Consider the following 26858-nt stretch of genomic DNA (forward strand, 5'->3'; position numbering starts at 1 on the left):
GGTTTCTGGATTTCTCTTCTTATTCTCCTCCTCCATAGCATCAGTTTCAGTTTAGCATCTTGTCCTCTGGATGGTTTTCAATGTTTTTTTTTCCTCTCTCACATACAACTTCAAGCTGCTGTAAACAAGCTGTATTGCTGGTGAGCAGAGAAGAAACAACTTGAAAGGATAAGAAAGACATAGAAAAATGAATTCCCATGAGAAAAGATCTTGAGTATCATCAGCTGTGGTTAGGCAGGTATTTGCACTTCCAATGTGGCAATGAGACCCTTCAGTGCTGGGCTATTGGAGGGATATGCAAACTTCTTATAATATAGGTCTCTGATAAGCTGCTAAGAACAAAAATCCATCAGTTCTAGCAAATGTTAGATACAGTCTGACTCTGTTTGCTCAAAGACAGCTTTAGCCAGGTGTAATAGGGCACCATTCCCCTTGTGCCCCCAGGATGGGTTACTGCTCAGTGAGCAGGGGTTGCTACCACCATCCCACAAATGGCTGTGTTCAACTGGTCCTGGTGAGTACCATATAGAGAGTGACCACAGAGCCTCTGCTAGGAAAGATATTTAATCTGGCTCTTCATGCTGCTAGTCATTGATCCAAATGTCCTCTGTTTGAAGCAGTGCTGAAGGGGGAAGTTCTCTTTACTCCCATGTGGTTATGATTAATCTTCTCCGCCAGGCTCCCTCTGGCCAAGGAGGAGCCCAAGACAAGAACAGTCCCTCTCCCTCTTAATTACACTGGTTTAACAGAGAAACACTAGTAATTAGAGCACAGAGATGCCAGTAGGTATATGTGAACATGGTGTCAGTTTACAAGGTGATATGTTAAAGCTGATTCAAGCCTGTACACAATATCTTTCTCATTACAGAGGTGTAATTAATCACTTTGTCTCATTAGCACACTACTGGATTAAACAGAGTCATTTTAACCTTCTTCCTTATCTTGAAATCTACTCTCACACAACAGAAGCTAATTTCCTTTGGAAAATATGATCAAGCTTTTGTATCTGTGTGGATGTGGCTCTATAGAGTTAAGGTAATTTTAGCTTTTTTTTATTCCCCTGAACTTGAATGACATATTAAAGTCATTGTCTTGGAGACACCCCTGGTCTGGACATGTCATTGGCTATGCTGAGAGATTTGGCTGGTCGAGTCCAAGGTGGGCTCCTTTGCTGGTTAAGGCTTCAGTGAGGAGAGCTAAAGGTGAGACACTGCCCCTCCTCTCCCTAGGGAGCTGCTTTTCACAGCTGAGGCTATATGGCTGGTCCCACCCAGGCTAGGTGGCAGCTGGGTAGCAGCTGTGCCTGGGCTCATTCCTCCATCCCTGACCTTGGTCCAGACTCAGACTTGCTGGCTCAGCCTCTTGGCTCAGCCTCAGAGCAGCCTGGTGGCTGAGCTGGGCGATTGCTGGCCTCCATCTGGCCGTGGTCGCTGTCTCTGAGCCCAAACCAGACCCTCATGGGCAATCTGGCTCCTGCCTGCTGAAGCTGCTGCCTCCACCAGCCTTGCTGCCACCCTTGGCTCCCAGAGATCCTTTCCTGGGGAGCAGCCAGCCATTGCTCTGCCCTTACACAAGATTTTGGGATTCACCTAGAGGAGAAGGATCCAGGTCTGTGTCATGCCTCAGAGCTCATTGGTGCCTCACAGCCCTGCATGGGGAGAAATTTCAGGGAGGGATTTCTGCTACATGCCTTTGCATCTCATTTTTCTTTTAATATTGGCCAAGCAGAATCCCTCCTTGAAAATGAAACAGAGCAAATAAGCATGACCCAATTTTGCACAGAATTACAAAAATAACATTTTTATGTGCAAAATCATAATCCAGACCTAGATTTTCTGAGCTCCAACAGACTTAAAAGGTTTATGAACCTTTGAGATTAATTTTGCTCTCTTTAATTAAGATCGTGTCTTGAGAAAGCCAAGGGGAGGTTTACAGACATGTTTAACAAATAATAAATGGCAAGGACTTTGCTAGGAAAAAGCTGGTGGTCTGGTACTTTCTTCCTGTCTGCTGTTTTTTTCCAGAGATAACGATTCATTAGGGTTGTGCAGGACTTTGCAGCTTGCCTTAACTTGAAGAGATGTCCAGAGAGACTCTTAACAGGGCAGAAGGGAAGGCTGGCGCCTAAGTGAATCCTTTTATCCCCTGCAGAGGCTCCTGGAGCTTAGCCCCAGCTACTCTGGCAGGGCACTGCATAGTTATCTGATTATACCAAAATATATTCCCTGAAACATTTTTTCCTCTTTAATTGTGTATGCTGGGAAGACTGAAAGAGCTTTTGCTTTCCCAGCCTCTTAAAATATTATTTTATCTAATTAATTTGAAATGTTTCTGTGAATGTCTTATATGCATAATGGGCTTCAAACTTTGTGATTTCTGCTTCACACTGATGGAGAGGAATCTTACATTAAAAATCAGTGATCAGATAGCAAGGGAAGGTCGCTCCAAGACCATCAGGCCTGTATTGCAGGAGCACAAGGTTTTGATGCTGTCCCAAGCTAGTAGGCTCTGACATGTCCAAGTAATGGGAACACCCAAGCAAGGCTGAGCAGAAAATCCCAAAATTATTTTCGAGTCAGTGAATATATTGTCTGAGTTACTTAACACCTGCTCAACAGGGCTGGCCCTGGCCCTCTTTCCATCTCCCTCCACACCCACAAGCTAGATCCTCAGCTCTTGTGAGGCCAGGTGACATTCCTGGTTGTTTGGCATTTCTCTGGATTTAAAGAAGTCAAAGACTGCTTCACTTAGTGTCGTGCAGTAGATGATGGGTAGAATTAAGAACTCCAGAACCAGGAGACTGACCCTCCTCCCCTTCAAGCCAATGTTATCAAGAGTGAGTTCACTGGAGCCACTGGCATTGTGTTACTATAAAGGCAGAGAAAAACACAAGTCTTTGAGTGTCTGCCACTTAGAGTATCTGTAGAGACATTTTTAACCAACATCTTCCAAACATCCTAGTTGCAGTGCAAGAAGGATGAAAACCCTAACGTAGCTGAGGTGCCAGTGGGTGATCTCATTACTTAGAGCAGAGCTCCAGTCAGCTCCTCTCTTACATTTTCTACCTAATTTATTTCCTGGTGCATTTCAGCACAGAACTAATTGTTACCAGTTCATCAAGATTTTGAAGGGGTTTAGGGTGATTAAATCACATGTTGATTGGTTATCAGTGAGATGCAGAGACAGTGAAGAGGCAAAGCATTTTTCTTAGCTTTGAAGAATTGGCTGCCCAAATAAGAGAGGTGTTTCCTTCTGGACAATTTATTGTGAATTCTTTATATCTACTTTTTATTTTCTTCAAATTGTTTCCCTTTTCTTCCCAAAAGATTAAACCTAGTCCAAATTGGCCCATTTCAGCTGCTGTTAGAGGCACTTAGCAAGATGCAATATTTTACATATATTGATGGTTTGTTTGGTCTCACTACAGTGCCTCTGCTATCACACCACACTTTGGGGGTAGGAGTGTAAACTGCTGGCTCACAGCTGTCTGTTTTGAAACAAGAAAGCAGCTGTTGGGAAAAAACAAGTTTCATGCTCCCCTCCCACCCAGATTTGGTATATCATCTATGAAATTACAATGTTGTCAAATCCAAGGTGAGAAACACCCAACCAGAGGCAGGGGAAAGGCGTAAAGTCTGGCATCTCACATTCAGAGCCAAAATGAGAACTTAATTATTTGGAAAATGCAGTAAAATGGAGGAGCTCCAGCTGAAGCAGAAGATTTTGTCTCCTAGGAGGTCCCACGCTATCAGACTTGGAGGTCACAGCATTTTGCAAACAAGAAATGCAGCCTTTTGCCACCCACAAACAAAGTTACTGTGGCCTGCAAGGGGAGGGGGGGATGGCTTCATGCTCTCAGATATTAAGCTGGTGCTGCCTGACATCATTGGAATTAATTTCATTGCTCTAGGAGCCCTTGGACAAAGTGCTTGAAAACATATCCTAAATTCCCATTGCATTTCTGGTGCAACAAACTAGTCTGGAAAGAATCTGGACACTAATGCTTACTGCACACATGGATCTTCTCAGACCTTCACAGTCAGCATGACTTAAATTTGCCTCAGTTGTGTGTGAAGCCTTACTTTTCACTCCTTTACATCCCAGGCTATTACATTTTATGTTATTAAGTCGGCCATGGAGCCTTGCTCAGGAGCTCTGGGCTGGAAGGAGAAAGCATTGCCATTACCCAAGCACTTCTCAGGAAACCCTCCCTGTTGACAAGACAGCTGGTGAAGATTTGCTGCCCTGGACATGGCGGAAGCAGGCTTTGCTTCACTGCCCATTGGAGGCTTCCCTTTTCCTTGCCTCGGGCTGGGTTTGCAGGCGATGCTCAACATCTGCCAGCACCAGGGGGTGATGTTTGTCTCCCAGCTGGCTCTGGGCTGCCCAGCCCAGGCTGGGAAGCATTAAGATGTCCATCTACAGTGGTCGTGCTTGTGAATTTCCCTTTTTTATAGGGAGAACTGAATCAGATGGAGTGTGGTGTTCCCCCCAAACTACATTTTACTTCAAAAAGAGAAAAAAGAGGGAGTTTTAAAGTGCACCAGTGAGGACAGGAACTGTTGGAAGCTACAGCCCTGCTGCTCCTCAAGGAAACAATGGCCATGGTACCATCAGTAGATCTGGAACAGGGTTAGGGCTTATTAGTGCTTCTCACAGTATATTTAATCTTATTAAGCTTCTAATTTTTCCTATATCAATTGAAAGGGCAAGGTACTACTGTTAGGTCAGAAAAAGCCTAAAGACTATACTGAGTGAGCTGCTGACTTTTCCTTTCAGAAACGAGTTTTGAGGATCTCAACCATTTGCAACTCAGTCATTTTGCAGCCATTGTTGGTGATATGGAACATCTCTTTAATCCTGGGAGAGGTAAGGTGGCAATACTGGACTTGCTGAAATCAATAGTGAACCTGCTGTTGATTTAAGTGGGAGCAAACTCAGGTTTGGGTTGAGCTATGTCCTATGCATGGTTAGGGAAGGGGAGGAGAAAGGGAAGCTTTTATGGCTGTGTTCTCCACTTGTTCTTTCCAAGCAGCTGGTGGCTGGAAGGACAAAGCAAACTCCAGCTCCTCGGGTGTCTGTGGCTGGCGGTTGGGCAGGCATTGCTGCCATCCTGTGGAGAGCAGGACCGAGGGACAGCTGCAGGGACACAGAGGCCAGGGAGTGTCCGGGCACGCCCTGCGGCAGTGCTGGGTGGGGCACCCATGGTGGCCAGCCAGGGATCACCTCACATGGCCTTGGGCCAGGGCCACCCAGTCTTGCCCTGGCCTGCTCCAGGACTTTAAGAGCCAGTTTACATTGCACTGGTCCTTGTGCCTGCAACAGCTGGGTGGGAATCATGGCCATGCTGCATGAAAGAGCTGGGTGCTGGAGCCACTGGGGCGAGCTGTTTTCCTCTGCTAGTCCTTCAGTGCTCATCCAACAAGGACTGCTCACCTGGACATGTGGAGCAGGAATATTTCTTTTCATGGACATCCTTGAAAGACCTCCATACTGAAATCACAGCCTCAGTTTTAATTTAATTTTTTATTCTGTAAAAGTTTAACATTTTTGCTAAAAGATAGTATAAAAAATATTCAACCCAACAGTGTGATTGGAGTAAAGCTATATGCAGACAGGTAAAACAGCTAGAGAGCAGGAAAAGCAGGACACCTAATCACTGAAGAACAGTTATAAACAGCAATAAAATTAATATCTATATTAAACTAGCAGTGCAAAAAAACAAACTGGAAGCAGCTTTACATTAAAAATACAGCTTTTTAAATACAGAAATAGCACCAATTTACAGAAGACAATCAGAAATGTAAACGTGGCAGACAGATTCAAGTATAAGTTATATGCTCAGCCTCCTCAATAACTGTCTTGGGACAGAAAGGTTTCACAAACCCTGCAGAACTTCCCGGGTATGCACTTTGCCTCAGTGCAAATACAAATCCTGCTTTTCCAAAGCTACTTTGCTGATGAGTTGTTCCTAGTTTATTTAAATTCTTAGCTTTCAGTGAAAGTAAAGATAGGAAAGGTAAACCCATTCCCTTTTGACAACTAACTGCTCCCCCTCACCAGTCTAGTTCAGCAGCTCAGGTACAGAAAGTAGCTGCCCGACTGCTTCAGTGGTCCCACTCTATTTTAGTGAGAATTTTGCATTGACAAAAACAAGACAGCATATCAACATCCTTCTTCTCCCAGACTCAAAATCTGCTTTCCCAACCATGACCCATGGAAGAGGGGGTTAATCCTCATTTCCAGACTTGCTGTATTTACAGAAACTCAAAACCAGAAGCAGAAATTGGAAACTGAAAATCCATTTTCACTCCCTGCATTTTCAAGTATATTTAAGTTAGTTATGGCACACAATAACATTACTGACAAAGAAAGGCAATTTTGGTGATGATGCTTCAACTGGAGCAAAGAGCCAGTATCAGCTCTAATCCTCCTCTCTGCTCCCAGCTGCCATTTCACTAAAAGGCTGCACCATACTACAGGGAGAGAGAAAAGACAAAGTTTGGAGAATCAGCACCCACCGTGTTCCCTGGAACCCTAGCAGCCTGTTCCTGCCCCAGCAGCAACACATGCACACCAGCAGATGTGCAGGGGCAGCACTGTGCTAGCTACACACTGCTTTTCAAAGCAAAATTCATCCAAGTGGGTGTGTAAGAAGAAATAATTCAGAAGGAAAAATTGTAAACTTTCATAACTGTAGTGTCATTAAAATATAAAAAAATAGCAGTCTGAAGATATCTCCTTACCACCCGTGAAATTTCCTATAATTCTGCTATAGATTTCCTTTCAAAGAGGACTAACCAAGCCCTTCTCAAAAAATGTTACTAGTCTATTCTAAGAGAAGGCCACATTACTCAAACTCTCAGCTTCACTAAAATTCCTTCTTAAATTCCATTTTCATAATACACTTCATTATAAAAATGAAAGCCCCACATCAAATCCCCAGCCCTCAAAGTCCTAGCCTCCCTTGACCAACAAAATAGCACATCCATGAGTGCACCTAACCTTGGAAAATCAGTACCAGTACCAAAGAGAGAGCTGATTATGCTGGCCTTACATTTGCTAAAAGTCCAGAGTAACATGATGTTAACAGCAACACTTTCTTTTGAACAAGAGACTGCATGAATTTAATTGTAATGTGCTACATGAGTGAAACCATACCCAAACATAAGAGCATTAGCTCTTAAAATTACGTCCTATATTGACAATAGCACCATCCATTACTTGAGGATTTTGAATGTCAACTATTAAGACTTTTCTTCTTCCTTATCTTCTCTTAGAGTATACTGATATTTTTAAATTAATTTTTAAATATTATTTCAAAATTCAAGGCTCCTGCTCTTTTCAACTTCTTTTTCTGGTTTAGATCTCCCTTGTCTTCCCAACATGCTCAAATGCACTATGAAGTAGTTACAAAATTATTGCAAGTGAAGAGTTAGGCACTTAAGTACACACCCCTCAAGTACACTTCAGTAAACAGCTACGTAGGCACTTAGTAGACTCAGGTTAGACTGAATCTGATAATGAGTGAGGTTAACGACTTACAGTATTCCTTGGTCATAAAGTCTAGACTGGATATTTAAAAGGGAGATGAAATCTTAGCACAGTCCTCTCAGTGGCTTGTCACTCTCAAATCACTTTCTCAAACCCATTTATGGATTCAGGTTTTGTATTCTTGACATCTAACTTGCATATTTTGCTCCAAGTAAAAAAAAAACAAAAAACCAACCAACTCAAGGACTAATACAGTTCATTAACACAACTATAAAAATGTTAACATTCACAGTTATTTTGGTCTTAATATTTTTCACATGCATACATTCAATCATACTGTGTTATTATTAGGTTTTTCTAACCACAAGTGCTGGGCAAATTGTACAACAACCAACTGACATTCAAGTAATCCTACCCTGAGAAAATCTGTTATTCTGAAACTGCAAAAATCCTTTTTTGCACTAATCCCACTCCAATATACAAAATAAAAAGCAAGAGGCTGCAATGCAGATGCAGGATTTGACAGATTGGAACCAAGGAAGCAGTTGCTCTCTCAACTGCAAAAGTTTATAATTTTCACCACAGATTTACTCAGGGTAAGTAGAGTACATGCAAAGAAAATGCTTACCCCAGATAAGTGCTAGACATCTCACTTAAAATCATGAATAAAGAACCCCTGGGGACTCCAAAAGGATCTGTTTGCATTTCCTCACAGAAATAAAGAGAGTTTTCCAAATTAAAATCACAATTACAATTTGATGCCCACAAGGCTGTGTGAAGCACAATCTGAATTCAAACCAATACTGAAGGAACAATTCAGTAAAAGGATTTCAGTACCAATGTTGCTTTTGAAGAAGATGGCTAACAGAACCGGTGGGTGAATGGATAGTGGGGAAGCATGCCAAAAGGGGTGACATTTTAATGTGCTCCTCTTGCCAGGGAAGAGCTTGTTCTCTTGTAATCGATACGGGGCCTGAGGACAATCTGCTCACCCCTTGCAAAGAGCAGAATTAGTCAGGGCTGGTACTAGAGATTTCCAGTCTCCTCTGCACAGAGCTGGCATTTCTGGTCTGGTTGCCTTCATTTTTCTTCCATGCCACAGGGTCTCCAAGACTTCCAGGAGTTTTGAAAAATGCCTCATGATGTGCAGGACGAATACTCTTGGGAGTGAGGGGAGCTGACGAAGGCTATTTGTGAAACAAAACCAAAGTGATTCAGCAGGGTTTTCTCAAAGCCCACACACAAGCATGCAAACAGGACAGCTGGGAGATATTAATCCCTGCACCCTGCTACTAGAGGTCACATATCCTTTCAGAAGCTCCATGTGAAAAGCTATGGGCTTTGCCCCTGTTTTTTGTCCTAGAACTGTATGCCAGTACATCATTGCTGGAAGATGAAAGCCTTTATCTCATTTCCAACTTAAATCTTTCCATGATTAGTTCATACTAACAACATAGTTCATTTGTTCATATGCCAATCTTGTCCTTTAGCTTAAATGGCTCTTTCTCTTCCTTGATGTTTTACTCATTTTTGTTATTGTTACCATCAAGAGAAATCAAAAATTAGTCTTCTAAACCCTGACCACTTCTAAGTGCCACTCTACTGCAACCTCCAATGTTAGTATCTGTAATCAGGTTGGCTGCCAACCAGTCTCTTATTACAGCCTTCTTCTAAGCTTGAAGAAGATAAACATGAAGTAATGTTTATAACGCTCCCAAAAGTTTGATCTCTTTGTCACTGCATTGGACAATAGGGAAACAAATCACAGATTTAGAAATGCAAACTGAATTAGTGCCAAAATGTCACTGCTAATAGTTGTAAAGACTCAGGTAACACAGTGTGACATGACTGTTTTATGTCACTCGTATTTCAGATAAATGAGTCCTCCCTCACTTTTGAATTTCTGATTTTTTTTTACCCAAAAGGCTGTTTTTGCAGCAGATTTTTAAAAATATCTTTATAAAAAAAAAATCAATAATCCCACAAGAATAACTTTTGCTCAGCTCTGATGCTGCTATTACATTTCCATTATGTAATAAAGAGAGATCAGAACAGGGCTGAGGGAGTAACCCAGGACACTACTACCTGAAAAGGTGCTGCAGCCAGCTGACTCCTGAATTCTAACACACAATCCTCCTGTCCTCCTAATGCTTTTCTGTAGCCACTGCATGACACATAATGATGCTGTCCAATAGGGAAAAAAATACTGATTTAGATTGCTGAGGGATTTTACAATTCCTGTAAGAATTATACAACTAACCACTTCACTGTTCAGGGCTAAATGTGCTATGCTGGACTATGTCTTTAGCAGTGTCCCATGCCCTGTGCCACTGCTAAGATGGACACACAGAGGCTAAGTGGAAGCCACCAGCTCTCAGCGTGCTAGATCTGCAGTGACAAAGTGGCACCAGCCTGCTGCACACGCTGCTGCCAGGCACCTGGCACAGCTCTTTCATCAGCACTCCTTTTCACCTTTCCCCCTTACCTGCTGCAGCTTCACAAGGGTCACAGGGTGTCCCATACACATGGGGGAGTCCACTTTAACAGCACTGCAAGATCTTGTAAGCACAGGACTCAGGTGCAGAGCAGGGTGAGCTGGCTGCTGTGGATCCACCGAAGGAGCAGGCGACACCTTGGGGGTGACAACAGCCGTGGTGCTTATGAAAACAGGGGTGGTTGATGCAAGGCTGGACATACTGAAATTTGTGGAGGCAGCAGCTGAGAAGGAGCCATCGGGAAGTGGGGAGAGAGGATTGGTGAATGAAGGAGAACAGACGAGAGGGAAGGAAGCCAAGGCTGCTGATGGCACCATGACACAGGGTACACTTAGAGAAGGCAACTGGTTTGCAGCCAGGCTGATGGCACCAGGGGCTTGGTTTGCAGAGAACAGGAAATTAAAACTGCTTAATCCTAAACCAAAGAGAGAAAAAACAAAGCATTAATAAACTTGAAAAAGAGAATTGAACAACTTCATAGGAAAAAGGTGTGACAATACAGAAAATCTGCCTAGGAAGTAAACTATGACAAAAATAATACAAAATAAGGAAGAAAACTTTCACAAACCCTGACTCTTCTGTCCAGCTCCCTTTCCTTACCTTCCTCCACTTTCCCCCCTACTTGTCTATTCACTGTACCCGCAACCATTTACTTTGGTCATATGAAGTATGAACCACACCACCAGCTGTTTTCTGCTTCTAACTCTTTTTTTTTTTCACTAACTGGAATCATCCTCCACTATATGAAAACATATACATTGCTTCTAATGAGGGAAAAAAAAAACCCAGACAAACCAAACCCTATAAATGGGAGACACCCACAAAGATATATCACAAAGGCATTAATTTTGCTGAGAACAGCTGAACTACTGTGTTGAAACAGAAGGTGCTCTGGCTCTCAGTTTGTCTGACCTTTCAAAACACCAGGATCAGCATTTTCAAATTGAGCTTCTCCATCCAAAGTGAAATTCCATAGACCCCACTCTGTGTCATAAGTGAATAAAATACTAAACCAGTAGTCATGGAAATCTGCCACATGTCCTGATCCCACAAAACAGTTGTCCACTGCACCCAAATACAGGCACAAAACATGGTGAACATGAAACCCTATTGCAGTATTTTCAGCTGCTTCCTCTCTATCCCTATGGTGTCCTACAAGCAGGACTGGCTACATTCCCAGTGCCTTGGGTTTTGAGTGTTATCTTGATAATGCATGCTACAAGACAGTATAAAGTTTGAAGGTGATTAAATTCATACACTCAAGGGGATTCTGCTTTTCTTTATTGGCCACCTTACTGCCAAATCTAGACTTCTAGCTCCTTTGAGTTTTGAATGCTGGGTAAGTGTATTTTTTTGCTATGCATAATTCAGGCATGCAAACCCCACATTGTTCAATCCGATTAATGTTTGGGAACCTCAGAAAAATGCCTGTCTTTTCAGAGGAGCAACAGGTCACATTAAGTCAAGAGATTTCAGACTTATTAATCTACTACAGAGAACTACTGTCAGGATTTTTTGTGCCAACTATAATTATTCACCTATTTGTAGGACTCAGTATTGGCTCAGAAGTTGAAGAGATACAGAGTTTTGGGTGCCTCTAGATCTCATGGCTGTCCTTACCAGCAGTAGGCTGAACATAAAGATACTGTGGTTGGAAAGGTTGATTGGCATTTTCTTTAGAGATGTGCTCATTTCCTGGAGGGAGTTCATCGGGGTCTTTGTTCCGAGATTGTTTTTCTTGCTCCTGACCATCTAAACGCTCAGTAGACTCCTTGTTTGCAGCCTCTGGAGCAACAGGACTTGTGAGGTCAAGCCGGTAAGTTTCTAGATGTACAGCAGATGAACAGCCACGTCCTGGGGAAGATTCTGCCTTGGGTGACTCAGAAGGCTTCTAAGCAAAAACGAAAGTGGAAATGAGAAGTCCAAACTGAAATAAAACAGTGCAATACCTCTCATGCACCCTCCTCATGCATCTGTGCAAAGGAGCAGCACAAACCTGATTAGCAAATTACCAAGTTATAAATTTTGAAGTTTGAAGAGCTGTATTAGTGATGCCTAAACGCTGTGCCCTTTGCTATAGTTCATTTTCAGTACTTGAAGACACTATATAAGAAATACCTGACCTCTGGAATTATTTTTCTATTGATAAGGAAAAACACTTGTTTAAAATTGTTTATATTCAATATTCAAATGGCTTATGTAATACAGCCTTGAGCCTGACCCCTTTTTTCAGAATTTAAGAGAATTCTGAGATAGTTACACATCACCTTCATCATCATTATCTTTCTCTCACCAGCCTGCTAGGGGCAACACTGGGCTTGAGAGAGGGACACAGGCTGGAGAGCAGGAGGAAGGTACAAAACATATTTGCTATAGCTCAGTGGAGTAAGCAATACTGCTGCTGTCTGGGAAAGTCCAAGCTAACAGAGGAGGATGTGGAATAGTAGTTACATTGACTTCTTCCCCTCTGACCCAGTTTTGCTAAAGACAATGATCAGGACACTAATTCCAAAGAACAGCTCAGCATCACATCACTATGCAAAGCAATGCAAGTCCATTTTCCCCTGGCAGTGTGAAAACATCTCCCAGTTAATGCTTCTGCTTCCTAACACAGCCCACTTACAATTTTATTAACATGTGGGAGGCAGCATTTGTATCTCTCAAGAGCAGTGTACTGAATTTCCACTTCTGAAAACACTGTCTTGGGCAAAAGTCTTTCCTCATTACGAGAAAGCCTAAGTGACAATGAAATTCACTTTACCTTGGGTAGTACAAGCGAGAGGGGCAGATCACTCAGCTCCAATGTCTGCTTTTTAGCAGCTGGCTCTTCATCATCTACAGGTGCAGAGGGCGATGAGCACTTGTGGGAGCTGCGTTTCTGGCAGACAGAGGGAGGTGTGGCAGCCTGAGCTTCTGCACTCCTGTTTCCCATGTCTCCTGCAGTGGGCAGGGTCTCGCTCAAGTTTTTTTCCTGAAGACCACCGCACAACATGAAAAGGGATGAAGATGGGAAGCACAGGAAGGGTTGGCTGGGGACCAGGGTAGGTTTTCCATTTTCTGTTTTGGAGGCTGCTGGTGCGGAAGGGTGTGAAGCCTGGCTGCTGATGCCAATTGGTAAAGAGAAGCTTGGCACATCTGCCTGAACCACAGGGAAAACTGCCTGAGGCAAAGGGTTAACACAAAAATCAGAGTCCCCAGGAACCGGAAGAAGAGAGAAAGGTAAGGTTACGTTGGAATTCTTTGCTGAATTTAGTATCGTTTCGGTGTCACAAGCTTTATTCCTACAAAAAAAAAAGCATCAAAACAAAACCAAATAGTAATGAAAAGAGGAAAAACATTTATTCTAAAATTAAACCCCTGTTTAACCTTAGAAGCAAAGAGATACATTTTTGGACATAAACGTGGAAAATTTCTACCCCCAAACCACTATTTTTACACAGTTTACAAGAAGGGTCACTTTTTATTATTTCTAATTACACAGAAGCGGAGTTATCAGGTTTTTGGCATAACAGTAATGCTTTTGGCTGCACTTGACTAGTCAATCATTCACAAATGAATTCAAATTGCGGTAGGTGTAGAGAAGACAGATGAGAGACAGAGAGGCCCTTCCACAGATTCTTTATTTGCTCAGCCTACCCATAGAATAGGTCAAAGGATGTAGGAATGACCTCTGTAAACATAAATGACAGAAAGGACTACTGAAGCACAGCAACAACACTGGTACAAGTACAGGTGGGTATAAAATCACCATGTAAAAAATGCCATGCTAGAATCTATCAGTATTAAAATTTTAATAACAAGACTTCATGGCAATTTTTTAATCTCAATCTCATCAATGGAATCTACCCTTAAACTAAACATGACAAGCACAAAGCTGAAACTGGACAAGAGTTAAGATCAACCTACCCAGTATCTTCCTCAATTTTCTGCCTGCAGACAGCTGCTAGATTTATCATTTTGGAACAGTTTTCATCTGAATTCACATTACAGGCTGAAAGAACAAAGAGGCATTCAATTAATCACAGATAGGTTTTCCAAGCATATTTTGATACTAGCCATATAAAATAATTGCTATAATTTTTCAGGCCTGACACATTTTTATAACATCCACTAATCACCTAGAGCCAGAACCTGCAAGACACTCAGAACAGTCAGTCCCACTGGAGAGGTGCTCAAAATCATCATTGCTTATAAGAGGGAATAGTGAAAAGCCCCGTAATTATTTTATCTTTTTTAACAACTATCCATTAGATTGTTACACTAAATTTCACTATATTAGGAACCATAAAATAAAGCAAGCATTTTGTGGCTAGAGAATCTTTCTTTACCTATGTCAAGTTTTCACAGAAGAAATAGTTGCAGTTAGTACAGAAAAGAAACATTTACCAGAAAACAAACTGCAGATTCAATTGCAGTATGGCGCAGATTCACCTCATGCAACTTTAAGCATTTGACTGGAGGTTCTAAACTGGAAGTTTCATCATCACATGGACAGTAGATATATAGGTACCTCCCAATAGTAATTCACATATTCAAGTATGCTCATTCACCCAATCAAGTGCCCTAAATTGGTGCATGCCCTCATTTGGGCAGACCCAGTGGGACACAAAAGAACATGCTTCATTAGTAGTTACCTTGCCTCTCTTGATGTGGGCTGTTAGGCTCAGAACTGACCTTCCTTCTGTTTGCTTCACAGGGCTGTGCACTGTTAAATGAAGCATGACGTGTAAACCTTTGCTTTCCAGTAGCACAAGTCTGGTGCTGGGCACAGGTTCCTGTCTGTGTCCCTGGCAGAGGATCTGATGTTGGGCTATGCCCTCTCAGCTCATCTGTAGGGACATAATTTTGTACAACAGTCCTTCAGGTAACACAGCTCATCATTTAGGGCTCTGCTATATGACCAAAATGGCGTTAAGGGAAGAGGCAACCTCTGTGCTGTCTCAAATCCCACAACACTGAAACAAACCTAGAGCTCAGTAAGCACCAGTAGACAAGACAAGGGCTTCCCTCCTACCCATTCCACAGCAGCTACAGCAGCAGCTACATTCTAGTGTGCTAGCCAGGAGAAAGGGTACTAAAATGGTATTAACATTATGCTTCACTTTTACGTGTTCCTGGCACTGTCCTGATGCAAATATCAAAGCCAAAGGGCTTCTCTTTGCTCTGGCTTCTAGCCAAGGAGCATCAGCATACAGAGATGCTCTGTCACACCACCTCATTCTTTGCAGATAAAGCTTTTGTAGAAGGGGCCATGTGCAAGAGACAGCCCTGCTCTACCTTGGTAAGTCCCCGTACAAGGAAAATAATTCACTGTATAATTATGGAATTATTGAGATTTTGGAACCCATTAAAGCTGTGGACCCAGATTTGAAGATGTCAGTCCTATCTGCCATTGCTCTACAATTCATACAGTTATGCATACAGTTATCTAAGTCAGCGTAAAAATATCTGCAAGACACAGTATCCTTCAACATCCCTCCACACATCCAAAGTCTAGCAAGGGCAAATGTTGAGCTGGCAGCAGTAAGTAATCACAGAGCACACAATGAATGCTGAGCCATTCTTTACACACAGAAAGCAACATTTTACCACTTGGGAAAGGACTGTCAAAACAAAAAGAGAATAAATACAAGCTACACAAGTTACCAGTCTTTCCAGGGAATTCCACAGGCCCAATCCACTTGAAAGCTGGTTTGCGTCCTCGTTCCTCTGTGACATGAACTTTCTTGATCAAGTCTAGGCTGGTGAGAACGTTGGCAATATCGTACAGTCTTCGTACCTTTGCTAACAAGAAAAGGCAGAGGAAGAAAAGAGAGTCAGGTTTACAATGCATACAGGACATATTTATGTGCTAATTTCATTCCAGAATATCACCACAGCTTTCATAGATGAGGTGGGCAAAATCAAAGTGGGATGGACCTAGGCCACCTCCTATGAAGCCTGCCATGTCAGCTCCCACATGATTGTCACTGCTACGTTATATCTTAGCTGCTCAGGTTTAAACTCACCTACCTCATTTTGATGGAAGTAGGTTAGGGAATGATTACATCATCAACTTGCCCAGAAAAGGCAAGTACCTCCCCATGGGTAAAGACAAGCTGGGGCAAGAGGCACAAGAGTGCACAGCAGATCACAAGAGGGCATATATTTATCATTTAAAAAAATGTAACACACTCAGAAAAATCCCTGTGACTGCAGTAAATAACATCTTTGAGCTGACTATGATACCCACATATTGCCCAGCTAAACTCCTCATTCTTCCTGGTATTTCAGGTAGAATTTTAAGACTGAAATGCAAGTTCTTTATTTTGGAAGTACTTTAAAGACTTTAAAAGTCTTTCTCTTAGAAGACCTATTTGCTAATGCTGAGTTTTCCCATGTTGTCCAAGGGATTAAAGTACTAATCCCCACTTACTGAAAGCAAACTCTGCCATCCAGCTGTATAAGATTTCTGGGGTAAAAAGGAGAAGTAACATATTTCTGCAGAGAAAATTACTTCCATTTAATTAAACAACACATTTCAGTTCTGAAACATCATTCAGAAGAAACAGGGAACAGGGTTTAAGTATGAAAAAAAAATTCAACAACAACAAAGATTTTCTTCTTTATTCTGAAGGTAAACTTGGGAGATAATTGTCAAAGTGACTCTTCCCCACACCAAGCTCTGTTTTCCCAAATAGGCATTTGCAATTAAAAAAACCCCAGACCACAGTTCAGGAAAAGATTCATGAGCTGCTTTTGCTGTTACCTACTGGTGGTTGTTTGGTGTCAGTCCAAACATGTCCCCCCATTTTCTTTACTCACTGACTGACTGATTTGCCTCTCATTAGCCATCTTACTTTTAAATTTGCTGTGGTCCACTGTATCCTGGGTTTCTTCTATCAGTATCTTTGCTGCAATGTCCAGAGTGACTATCTTGGTCTTGGAGACAAGGAACAGCATGACAAACTTTTGGCTCATAATCCGCAGTGACTTGTCCTTTCTGCTGTTTGCAGCTGCTGTGTTACAAATAATACCCAAGCCTCTTAGCATATGTCATCCATCACAGCCAAAAAACTAGTAAGTAGGTTTCTCACACACAAAAGGAGTAATGTATTTCCTTCTTAGGAAGCAGAAATTTACTGAAAGACAGCAAATAACTGAATAATGCAGACAGGAGTGTCTCTTCAAAGGGCAATAAAAATTCAAACTTCGAGAAATAGCTTTTAGAAAGAGACATTCCAAAGCTGATTCTATCTTATATTACACAGTTTTGTGCCATTATAATGCTGTGACTCTAATGGACTTTGTAGCTTAAAACCATTTTGTGTTATATGGGCAGCATGCAAACAGTGGACAAATGAAGATGGTGCTTTCTGTCAGGATAAAGCATTTACTGTCAGATACAGGTGGGGAAAGAACTGGATTGTCCAGCAGAAGTGCCTGCCAGTCTGTAGGACAGAGGGAAAAATCTGTCTTTAGACTTATGTTAGGGACAGAATAGAAGGAAGAATTCTGTCCCCTCCATGGTGAATTCAGCACCTTTTTGCAAAGGGTAAGTTTTCATTATTTAATTTAGAAACAAAGAAGGGGAAAAGTGACATAGTAAACTGGAGAGAGACTTGTGTTTGTGTATCACACATTTAGTACTTGTCTTACCAGAGACGCAATCAGGTTCTGAGAAGTCCAGCAATGGTCTGTCTTGAGAATCTGGAATAGTTTCCTTTTTCCGTTCCCCCAGTTTGTACTCCAAGTCCTGCTCCTTGTGCTGGAAGGTCATAAGCTCTCCATACTGCAGCTCTCCTGCTTCCTGAAGCATTTTCAGAGTTTGGCTGAGGTTGTGTCGGCCATGCCAGCAGTACTGGTTCTTGGCCACACGGCTGACCAAGTGCAATGACTCCAGGACGTTCACAATATCGTAAATTCGTCTCCGCTCAACTCCTGTTTGGGAAGTTGGGGGGAACATAAAAAAGACATAGATGCTCATCTTAGTTCAGCAGAAGCAAACAGAGAACAGGTCGTTCTCTAATAGACATTTTTCATTGTTCACATGGATACATTCCATTAGATACATCCATATTTGCACACTGAAGATCTGACTTATATGTGGCCAGTTTCATGGTATGCTGTTCTTTGTCCATTTTCTTAACTTCCAGCCCAGCCATGGCTTTAGCTTAAAGCACCTACACTGTGTTTAGAACTGAGTGCAGTCTGCCAGCCCCATTCATTCAGGTCTACCCAGACTGCCCCAAGGTCTTCAGAGCACTTTGACCCTTCCTAACAGAGAGCTTCAAAACTCAGACATATATACCTGCACACAAGCCTGTGTGTAACAGGGCAGGAAAGGGTCTGCCACAGTGTAGAGATAAAAGCACCTCATACAGGAACCAGTGGGAGTGCAGTCCTCCACCTGCATTTCCAGTGGCACAATTACTTTTACTTGCTAAGCAAGTACCAAGTAAAGGGTCACCAAAAGTTTCACGAGGTGCAAAGCAGAGTAGAATGAGACCTACCGTTCCCAAATGCAACAGAAACAAATTGTTAGTGCTGGCTGGGTTACACCTACAGGAAATTTATGAAATATGCCCAACTTGAGTTCAGCCTGACTGATGTGAGCAAGGTTGGAGACTGAATATGAACAGGTTGGTGGCTATACTCACTGTCCTGAGTACTTGTGTCCAGTGCTGTTTGAAGTACAGCTGTTATATATAACACTGTCTACTATATGCTGGTGGCATCATCTGCACCAAAAAATCCTCTAACAGCTAAAATCAGCTGAGCAGAACAAATGCTAGTTAAGGGGAAAATTTTTGAAAGACTTCTTTATGTCAGGCAAGGCCTTAATGAAGCTTTTTACCCACCTAAGGAATAGGGGTACTTACCAGCCTCAAACACGTACTAGGTGAAACACTTTATGAGCATTCCCAAGTGTATGAAGAATGTGGAGTGAAACGTACTCCAGAAAAAGAAGAGTGCTACACATATCCTGTTGTCTGTCAGGCACCAGCAGTATAGCCCCCTTTGTGACCTTCTACAGGTCTTTCATGAACAATGTATATTACTTTGTTCACAGAACCAAGCAAAAGCTGTAGCAAAAGCTGTATCACAGATATCATTGTTACATCGAGAGCAGCAAACACCAGCAGTGAGTGAGTTTCTGGTCACTAAAGCAAATGGATAGAAGCAAGGAAGGGAAAACCAAAGGCAGAAGGACAAACCACAACCTACCCCCCACTGGCGAGGTAAAATTTCCAACAGTGAGTTTTAAAAGAAATTTTCTATTATTTAGGAAAGTAAGGTAATGCCACTCCCAACACAGAATAAAGCAGTCTTCATGGTCAGCTGTATAAGGCTGGAGCATGATCATCTCATGCAAAAACATAAAGGAGTAACTGCAAAATCTAAAAGAACAACTAATTGAAAAAATTATTTATCTATTTAGGTAATCTGTATTCTATCCTATTTCCAATTAACATCACCAAGGCAAACAAATGGGTACTTCAAGGCCTTTCTTAACAGAGTCACAGAAGACATAATTCTTCTGTTCCTTTTCTTCCCAAAACATACAAATTTCACTTTTTTTCTGCATTTTTTCTGTTAATACCTGAGTTCTAAATGTAGATAAAAGATTTATTTAGTTTAAGTCCAGTTTTGTAAAGTCCTTCCTAACTAAGAAACAACCTCTCCAAGAACCTGGATATTTTGGTTATTAGCGTGGCCTGACTCAGTCCTCTCTCCCAAGTTTTATTACTTGTCACAAATATTTCATTAAACTTTTAACTAAAACCAAACTTAACAGCAGAACCAGCAAATGGGCTACACAATACCTGTTCGCCACCTCAAAAAAAGACATTTTCTCATGGTACTCTTGCAGTTTTCCCACTACCTTCCCGTCACAAGACAACATTTAAAGTAAAGGTAACCTTGAGGAACCATGAAATCTTGGAAGATATGATGTCAAACATGTTCAAAAGTTAGACAGAAAACATAACAGATCTCCTATACATACTAGTTTACAGTCGTTTCCCCAAATGTTTCATTTTAACAAAATTTGTTGGTTTAAGTCCTCCTGCAGAGGGTTTGTAAATCCTAACTCTTTCCGTGTTCAAAGAATTGAGTATTTAAGAAAGCAACCAAGTTGGTAAACAGCTGGAGGCAATATCTGTCTAGTAAAAAGTCAGAAAGCAGATTTCAAAATGGTACTGTTACCAAACAACAAAGACACTGAGGAATATTAGGCATTTCCAATTCTTGATTAGTATGATTAGAAGAGCAGCCAAAGCCTGGGAAACGCAGATCTTGAATATAGTCTGTTAGCATATGATCTTTGAAATGCCCTCCTGTTAGTTTACCGCTGGTGATCAGTTACCCCAGTTTTGCAGATATACATACCAAGAATTGAAGCAACTTCATCCAAAGAAATAGTAGTTTTCTCCGTTGATAATGGATAATTTGGATAGCGAGCTAGAAACTTTTGACACAAGAGTCCTAAGCTTTTCTGTTTTCTGCTGGGTCTCTGCTTTTCAAATTCATCAACCGTGTTGTCATCTACTATATCATACTGTTAAAAAATAAATGTTAACCCTTTAGTACAGAGCTTTTAAAACCAAGACATAGTCAAGTGAGGCATATTTCAGATGTTACCAATATTTAAGATCAGATTTTCTAAAAAAGGAATAAACCATGGACTTCTTGCAAGCACAGAGCATTTGGATAACACAATTGCAAGCTCTTCTTATTTCATCACACAAGATACCTACAGAGAAGCTCTTATCTGTGCAATCAAGAAATAACGGTCATGCACACGGAAAAAAGCCAGTAACACTAAACACCCAAGACTACCAGATGATAAGATCATACTTGGAGAAAGTAATTATTTTGCAAAGAAGGAAGAACATGCCCTCAAACATTTGTTGATCGAATAAACCAGGAGATGCAGAAGCCATCAAAAAATTCCTGCAATACCTCTTTCAAAAGACTTTGATGCCATTTTCAGCAACTCTCTCACTTTAAGAAACTGGTGGTTGAGGAAGGGGTGAGGGCATGTTGCTCAGAGACTATAAAGGTGCTACTCAGTCTTTGAACCTTAAACTCAGTCAAGATGTTAGCTTAAGAAATTCTGTAGGGTCGCCTGAATGTGGTCTTTCTGTCCCGCAGTTGGGGAAAAAAGAGTAACCGGCAAAACTGTGATAGCAAGAATGTATCTGAAGAGGTATGTTTATTTATCACAAAATGAGAATGATGGAAGATTTCTTTGCACTGTTAACTCTGGGTTTTCTTCTGTGTTAGAAAAAGGAAACTAAGTCTTGCCCTCTGGCAAAGAAAAGCTGAAGGTGGTGGCAGCTGTTGAAACCCACGTTTCCTTGCTAATGGGATCTTAAACTGTCCTTTGCTGGTTGCAACTAAGTAACCAATTGGCAGGCTGGTGCTCCAATAGAATTCTTTGAGATTTATCTAGTATGGGAATAGCAGTATTCTTACTCTAACACTTCTTTTGTAAGTTACTTTTCTAAGTGGAGAAAATTAGTAAATGTAAGTTTCATTAACTAGAAAATATTTGAACCCTGTATAGAGGCCACCCCAAAAATGCTCTGTGATCTTAGCAGGTTTGAAGTGGTAATGAACTAATCTTTAACATCAACTATTTTTCACTTACTGAACATTATGTTAGGAATGATCTTTAAAGAACTGTTTGCTTCATTATGACTATGAAAACTGCAGAATTTTCTACACTACTGCTGTTACTGCACTTGCTGTAAAAACTACATGTCTAGAGTGACCTGTACCTATCAAATGATGGTTCTTAGAAGGACCCAGAAGTATATTTCTGTTGCTGAAATCACCATGGAAGGATATCCTACAAGAAATAATCCAGGAGAGGAAAGGCAGTGGTTGGAACAAAAAAAAAAAATTAAGGAAGAAAACAGTAATGATGCTTACTACAATCTGATGTCATTCTCTCCAGGGACAGACTTCCTAAAGCGAGGACAGGGAATCAACCCCTGCATTGCCTAGGTCTTGTGAAGTAAAAATCTTAATGCTTGACCTTGCTTTCTGACCACTAATTTGGGGGCTGGGGTGGAAAGTGGGAGAAAAGGTCTAAGCTGATCACTTTGCAGGACTGATGCAGATGAGGTATCAGATTTGAAAAGTATGTTCTTTCATTGTCAAATTAATTTTTGAAAATGATGCTTGTTTAAAACAGATTTGGCAATTTTCTTTCTAATGCGGTTCAGGAAAACTTCAGTTGGGGAAAATCAAACATTTAAGCTCTACTTCCTTCACTGTCCTTTTAAGTAATGTTCAGAATCTTGAGGGGATCTCAGGTCAGTTCCTAGTAAAACAGTTACTTTTAGTCTTTTAAAGTCCTACTGCTCGGCCAGTGTGGTGCAGGCAATTGTCCTTGGGAATGTATTATAATTCTGCAGCTTTCCATAGGGAGCAAAGGAAGAAAACTGAGGAACAACTTAAGGAAGGTCTGAGTTGTAACTGAACATGAGGTAATCGTGTTCTGAGTCTCACCTGTAATGAATCAGGTGTGTCACTCTGCTCACTGTTTTCTATGGGTCTGAAGAGTTCTTTCTTCTTCTCCCTGTCCCTCATGTCAGGACTAGCAGCACTAACAAGCATCTTCAGGTTAGCAGTAGGAGTCCAGGGATCAGGCTGAGGTCTGTCAATGATCTTAACAGGTGTAATTGGATTTCTTTCCGGTGTGCAGCCTTTTTGCTTCGATAAATCAATTGGTTCATTCTTAATGGGAGTCTTTGGGGCCATCCTGGATCGATCAAATATGTTTTCCTATTAAAAACAAAGCTCTTTAGATACAAGATAGAAAAAAAACATTCCATCAATCAATTTCATGCTTCTTATGAAGGTAATTTTACTGACTTGTGCCTTGGCACTCATAGCTATATTTAGCACAGTTCTGCCTTTGTTGGGAGAGTTAAAAATATTCTACATGCTGCTGCACTGGAGGAAGTATATATGAGATACTGCCTTGAAATACAGAACCTGAGGTCAACCAGTTCAACTTGTGGCCTATTAGGCTTTTAAACTCTGACTGTTATTACAAGACAGCTTTGCCCACAAACATAAATTACCAAATCCCAATGAAACTGAAATCATGCATTGGTCACATTACACTTAGCAAGAAAGCACAGTTCAGTTTGAAAGGTCCCAGGTTAAAAGCCATGCTGGAGATGCTCTTCAAAATCACAAAATGTCAAACTAAAGTGGACGTAACCTCATGTGCAAGCAAGGCAAGTTTTGCATCTGCACTGTCTGCTGCTCAAAGCAACCAAGAAGATCTCCATAATTGTTCCTTGACTACAGCTAAGAGCTACTAGAAGGAAAAGTCTAATTCATCAGCTGATTTTTATCATATCCTGAATGAAGCTCAACTCCCTCCAGTCCCTAGTTGCCATCAAACTTTTTTCATATTTCATCTTTGCGTACAATTGTACCCCTTTCTCTTACTGCAAGAATTATCACTACAGATGAACTCACTTCATGAGACTGACTGAAGGACGCATTAGTGGTATCCTCAATATTATGTATTTTATTTTGTGCTGCAAGAAATCCAATTCAGAAATGGAATAAAGCTTGAAACAAAATGTTAATTTATATTGGTTTACCACAAGAACTTCCTCAAGTTTTGCCTCTTACTTGGAGTAACTTCACTGTTCTGTAGCTGAAATAGATATTTAAATAGGTGATTCCAAAGGTCATCCTAACAGGCACAGTCTAGCTAGAATGCAGAAAAAAGTTCTAGTAACAACAGAAACTGGCTTTTACTAGGAGCAGTTTTGTAGCATTCAGACTGGAAACAAATTTGGCACATCAAAGGCATTGTGCTCTGAGACTGATGAAGAACACTTCTGTATATATTCACCTATGAATTACCCAAAAGGATGTAATAAATACATCTCTTTTTTTGCAACTAACAGTCAGCCAGTTGTAACTTACTACACTGTGATAAGCGGGTCAATTTGGAGGCCATGGCGCTCCTTGGAATATATATTCACATATGGCTGGCACTCAATATTTTCTTGCAATTTCACGTTTGGCAGTGAATCAACCCATAAGTAATGGAGAAAGTCTATCTTCCTCTCAAGCTCCTGTTAATTATGGCTGGTGGTAATGCAACTGCAGTGAGGGCAGCTGAAGCAACATGCTGGTTTAGTACCTCAAATTTTCATATTTTTGCAAATACCATAATGAAAAAAGTAGTGGCTCTACATGAGAAGCGCATGATGCTGGCCTTTCCGATCTTTATTTCCTACTATCATAATTACCTACTAAGGTAAGAAACACTTTTACCTTCTCTTCCCTTTTCCAGTACCTACAATACTCTGTGAAGCCCTACCTGAAGTGCACAAAACTGCAAGGGCAGAAGACAGAGGACAGGAAAGGCCAGCTTGATGAACTTAGTATGTAAGCAGGAATGGAAACTAATCTCTGAGATAACAGGAGTGGAATCTTATAAGAACAATGTGATTTTTAGAGGACTCAGATTGAGCATAAGCAACAGGTCATGAATTGCATCTAGTTCAGGACACATTACTGAGCAAGGTTATACCCAAGGCTACATATGCTCTCTCCTGGCTGGTGAAGCAGTAAGGAAACAATGAGGTTGTTCCTTACTGAGTGGCCCTACTTAGCCTCTTGGCTCGAGAACACCACTTTATGAACACACACCAGAAGGCAAGCATAGTGGATATCATCCATCAGCGTGCTCAAACTGCTGCTAAATATCAGGATTATACTATTCTGGTGCCAAGTTAGGCTTGGTGGTTCTTACCTTTAGATTCGTGAATTCGTGACAAGAGCCCACTCCACCTTACCACACGGTAGCCATTGGGATACTTGAGATCACTGAGTTTTACTCAGGTGAGAGCTAAAAATGTTTCCCTGTGTGTAGTGCCAGAGTGCAATCACTTCACTTACTGACAAGGGTGGCATGACCCGGGCTTCTTTCACTGGATTATCCCTTTATCTTAGGGGTAGCGCTGGACACCCCAGTGCTCCAAGTGCACACAGGTAAGATGCTGCTGTACAGACCGACAGGGCAGAGCAGCTCCGATGGGCAGCACCTCAAGCCATTGCACCCCTGCCCACGGGAGCCACAGACGCACAATCCACGCTCCAAGCCCCGCGGCTGGCGGCCCTGCACTCGCGGGGCTGGGGTTCCGCGGCGCCCGCAGCTCCCGCCGCCCTCCCTCCCTGCCTCTCCTCCCCGCACCGGCGCGGGGCTCCGAACAACGCGTGCAGGGAACGCGCGGCGCCGAACCGGCCCGACCCCGCCGCGCCCTCCCGCTCACCTTCTGGGCCGCCTCGGCGCGACCCCGCCGCCCCGGCCGGGCGCTCGTCAGGTCCCGCAGCGCCAGGACGCTCACCTCCATCTGCAAAGCGAGAAGGCTCCTTTAGCCCGGCTCTTAAGAGGAGCCGCTCCCGTCCCCGGAGGGACGCGAGGGGAGCGCGGCTGCTCGGGGCTGCGCTCCCGGGGAGGGAGGGAGGGAGGGATGGAGGGAAGGAAGGGAGGCAGGGGGCGGGAGGCTCGGCGGGCTCCGCGCCCTCACCTCGGCCGGGGCCGCGGCGCGCGGGGGGCGCGCGGCTCTGCCGCTCCCGCCAGGCGCCCTCAGACATCGCTTTACAATCCGCCCAATCAGCGGCGGCCGCCGGGGAGCCCCGGCCGCGCCGCCGGCCAATCAGCGCGCGGGCAGGCGGCGCGCGGCATCGGGCGCGCGGGACGGGGCTCCCGCCCGCGCGGAGCCGTTTCGCTCCTTTTCTTGGCGCTGCCCGCCCTCCCCCCCGAGCCCTTCCCGCCCGCGCCAGGCGGGAAAGGGCCGGCGGTGCCTGTGCCGGGAGAGCCTGTGCCGGGGGAGCCTGTGCCGGGGGAGCCTGTGCCGGGAGAGCCTGTGCAGGGAGAGCCTGTGCAGGGAGAGCCTGTGCCGGGAGAGCCTGTGCCGGGAGAGCCGCCCGCCTCTTTCCCGGAGCCTCTGCCGCCGCCCCGAAACCTGTGCGGGGCGACGAACGGCTGAGTCAGCGGGAAGCGAGTGCCGCGCGGGTCGCCGCCGCGGTGTCCGCGCTGGGGCAGCACCGCCCGGGCCGGGGGTCGAGCGGCTCGGCAGCCCCGGGCAGCTCGGACAGCGCTCTGATCCTGCGCCTCATCCCCTTGTGATGAAACGAGTCTGCTGCCGGGAGGGTAGAGCGAGCAGACGCCATGGAGAGCAGTCTAGACACAAGGGACTTTTCGCTTTTCCCCGAGACTCTGCTCTGTGCTTTCCCTCCTTCGGCACCTCACAACATACCAAGATAAAGGAAGAGCTGGAAGGGAGCCTAGCCCAAAGTTAACACACAGAGTTAATCCCGGCAGCCTGTGGAGCTGTGCAGAGATGAGATTGTAGTTGTACCTGTTCTGACTACGAAGACACAATGTTGCCCAAAAAAAAAGGAAAAATTGTCAAAATCATAGCTTTCTGCAATGTAGAACTACTTCACTCTTGAAAATGATTGCTCTAAACTTGAGACCTTTTCTGGAGAAATTGCTCTGTACGGTGTAATTAATTTTGCTTTTTGAAATGTATTTAAGATTTTTTTTCTCCTATTTAAGATATTTAAGATTTTGTTGTTGTGGTGGTGGTGTTAATGGCAGACATGCTGCTGCATTATTCCTGTCTTGTTTTGTTTTGGGAAGACAAAACTGAAATAGCTCATGAGCTAGTAATGAGTTGTAACACAAGAAAAAATCCAAGGCACAGTTCTGATAATTTATAAAAATATTCACTTTGTAATTTTTGAGGAATAGAAAATTTTTCTTTTCAATAGAAATGCAGAAAACAGGTAGATATTGTCTCTTGCAGTAATTGGAATTTATTCGTTTTTAAAATA

The 26858-nt window shown here is 42.8% G+C and overlaps 1 protein-coding gene across 3 annotated transcripts; it reads right to left on the reverse strand.

Annotated features, from left to right (window-relative positions):
* Nucleotides 1-5511: 5511 nt before the first annotated feature.
* Nucleotides 5512-25610, reverse strand: E2F7 (E2F transcription factor 7). 3 transcript variants are annotated; one of them, XM_085045402.1, is made up of 14 exons: nucleotides 25547-25610; nucleotides 25289-25369; nucleotides 22491-22766; nucleotides 20361-20529; nucleotides 17628-17909; nucleotides 16829-16987; nucleotides 15636-15773; nucleotides 14624-14818; nucleotides 13896-13980; nucleotides 12751-13270; nucleotides 11610-11880; nucleotides 9980-10404; nucleotides 9580-9678; nucleotides 5512-8681 (listed from the first exon to the last, which is right to left on the reverse strand). In XM_085045402.1, the coding sequence occupies exons 2-14, from the start codon at nucleotides 25367-25369 to the stop codon at nucleotides 8505-8507; spliced, it is 2877 nt and encodes a 958-aa protein (XP_084901528.1). In that variant the 5' UTR covers nucleotides 25547-25610; the 3' UTR covers nucleotides 5512-8504. The 3 variants fall into 3 exon arrangements, with proteins under 3 accessions (XP_084901528.1, XP_084901534.1, XP_084901543.1); XM_085045408.1 differs by lacking the exon at nucleotides 9580-9678; XM_085045417.1 differs by lacking the exons at nucleotides 20361-20529; nucleotides 25289-25369; nucleotides 25547-25610 and having other exon boundaries at nucleotides 22491-22628.
* Between the last annotated feature and the right edge of the window lie 1248 nt (nucleotides 25611-26858).

Source organism: Lichenostomus cassidix, chromosome 1Aa, assembly GCF_008360975.1.
Source record: "Lichenostomus cassidix isolate B80296 chromosome 1Aa, HeHo_3.0, whole genome shotgun sequence".
Taxonomy (NCBI): domain Eukaryota; kingdom Metazoa; phylum Chordata; class Aves; order Passeriformes; family Meliphagidae; genus Lichenostomus; species Lichenostomus cassidix.

Excerpts from the sequence above, each read along its gene's own strand:
- E2F7 (XM_085045402.1), bottom strand. The coding sequence starts at position 25,369 with ATGGAGGTGAGCGTCCTGGCGCTGCGGGACCTGACGAGCGCCCGGCCG. Across the intron at positions 16,988-17,627 it reads AGAACCTGATTGCGTCTCTG|CAGCTGCAAACAGCAGAAAG; the intron begins GTAAGACAAGTA and ends TTTGTAACACAG. Across the intron at positions 10,405-11,609 it reads TTATGTTCAGCCTACTGCTG|GATTAAGCAGTTTTAATTTC; the intron begins GTAAGGACAGCC and ends TCTTTGGTTTAG.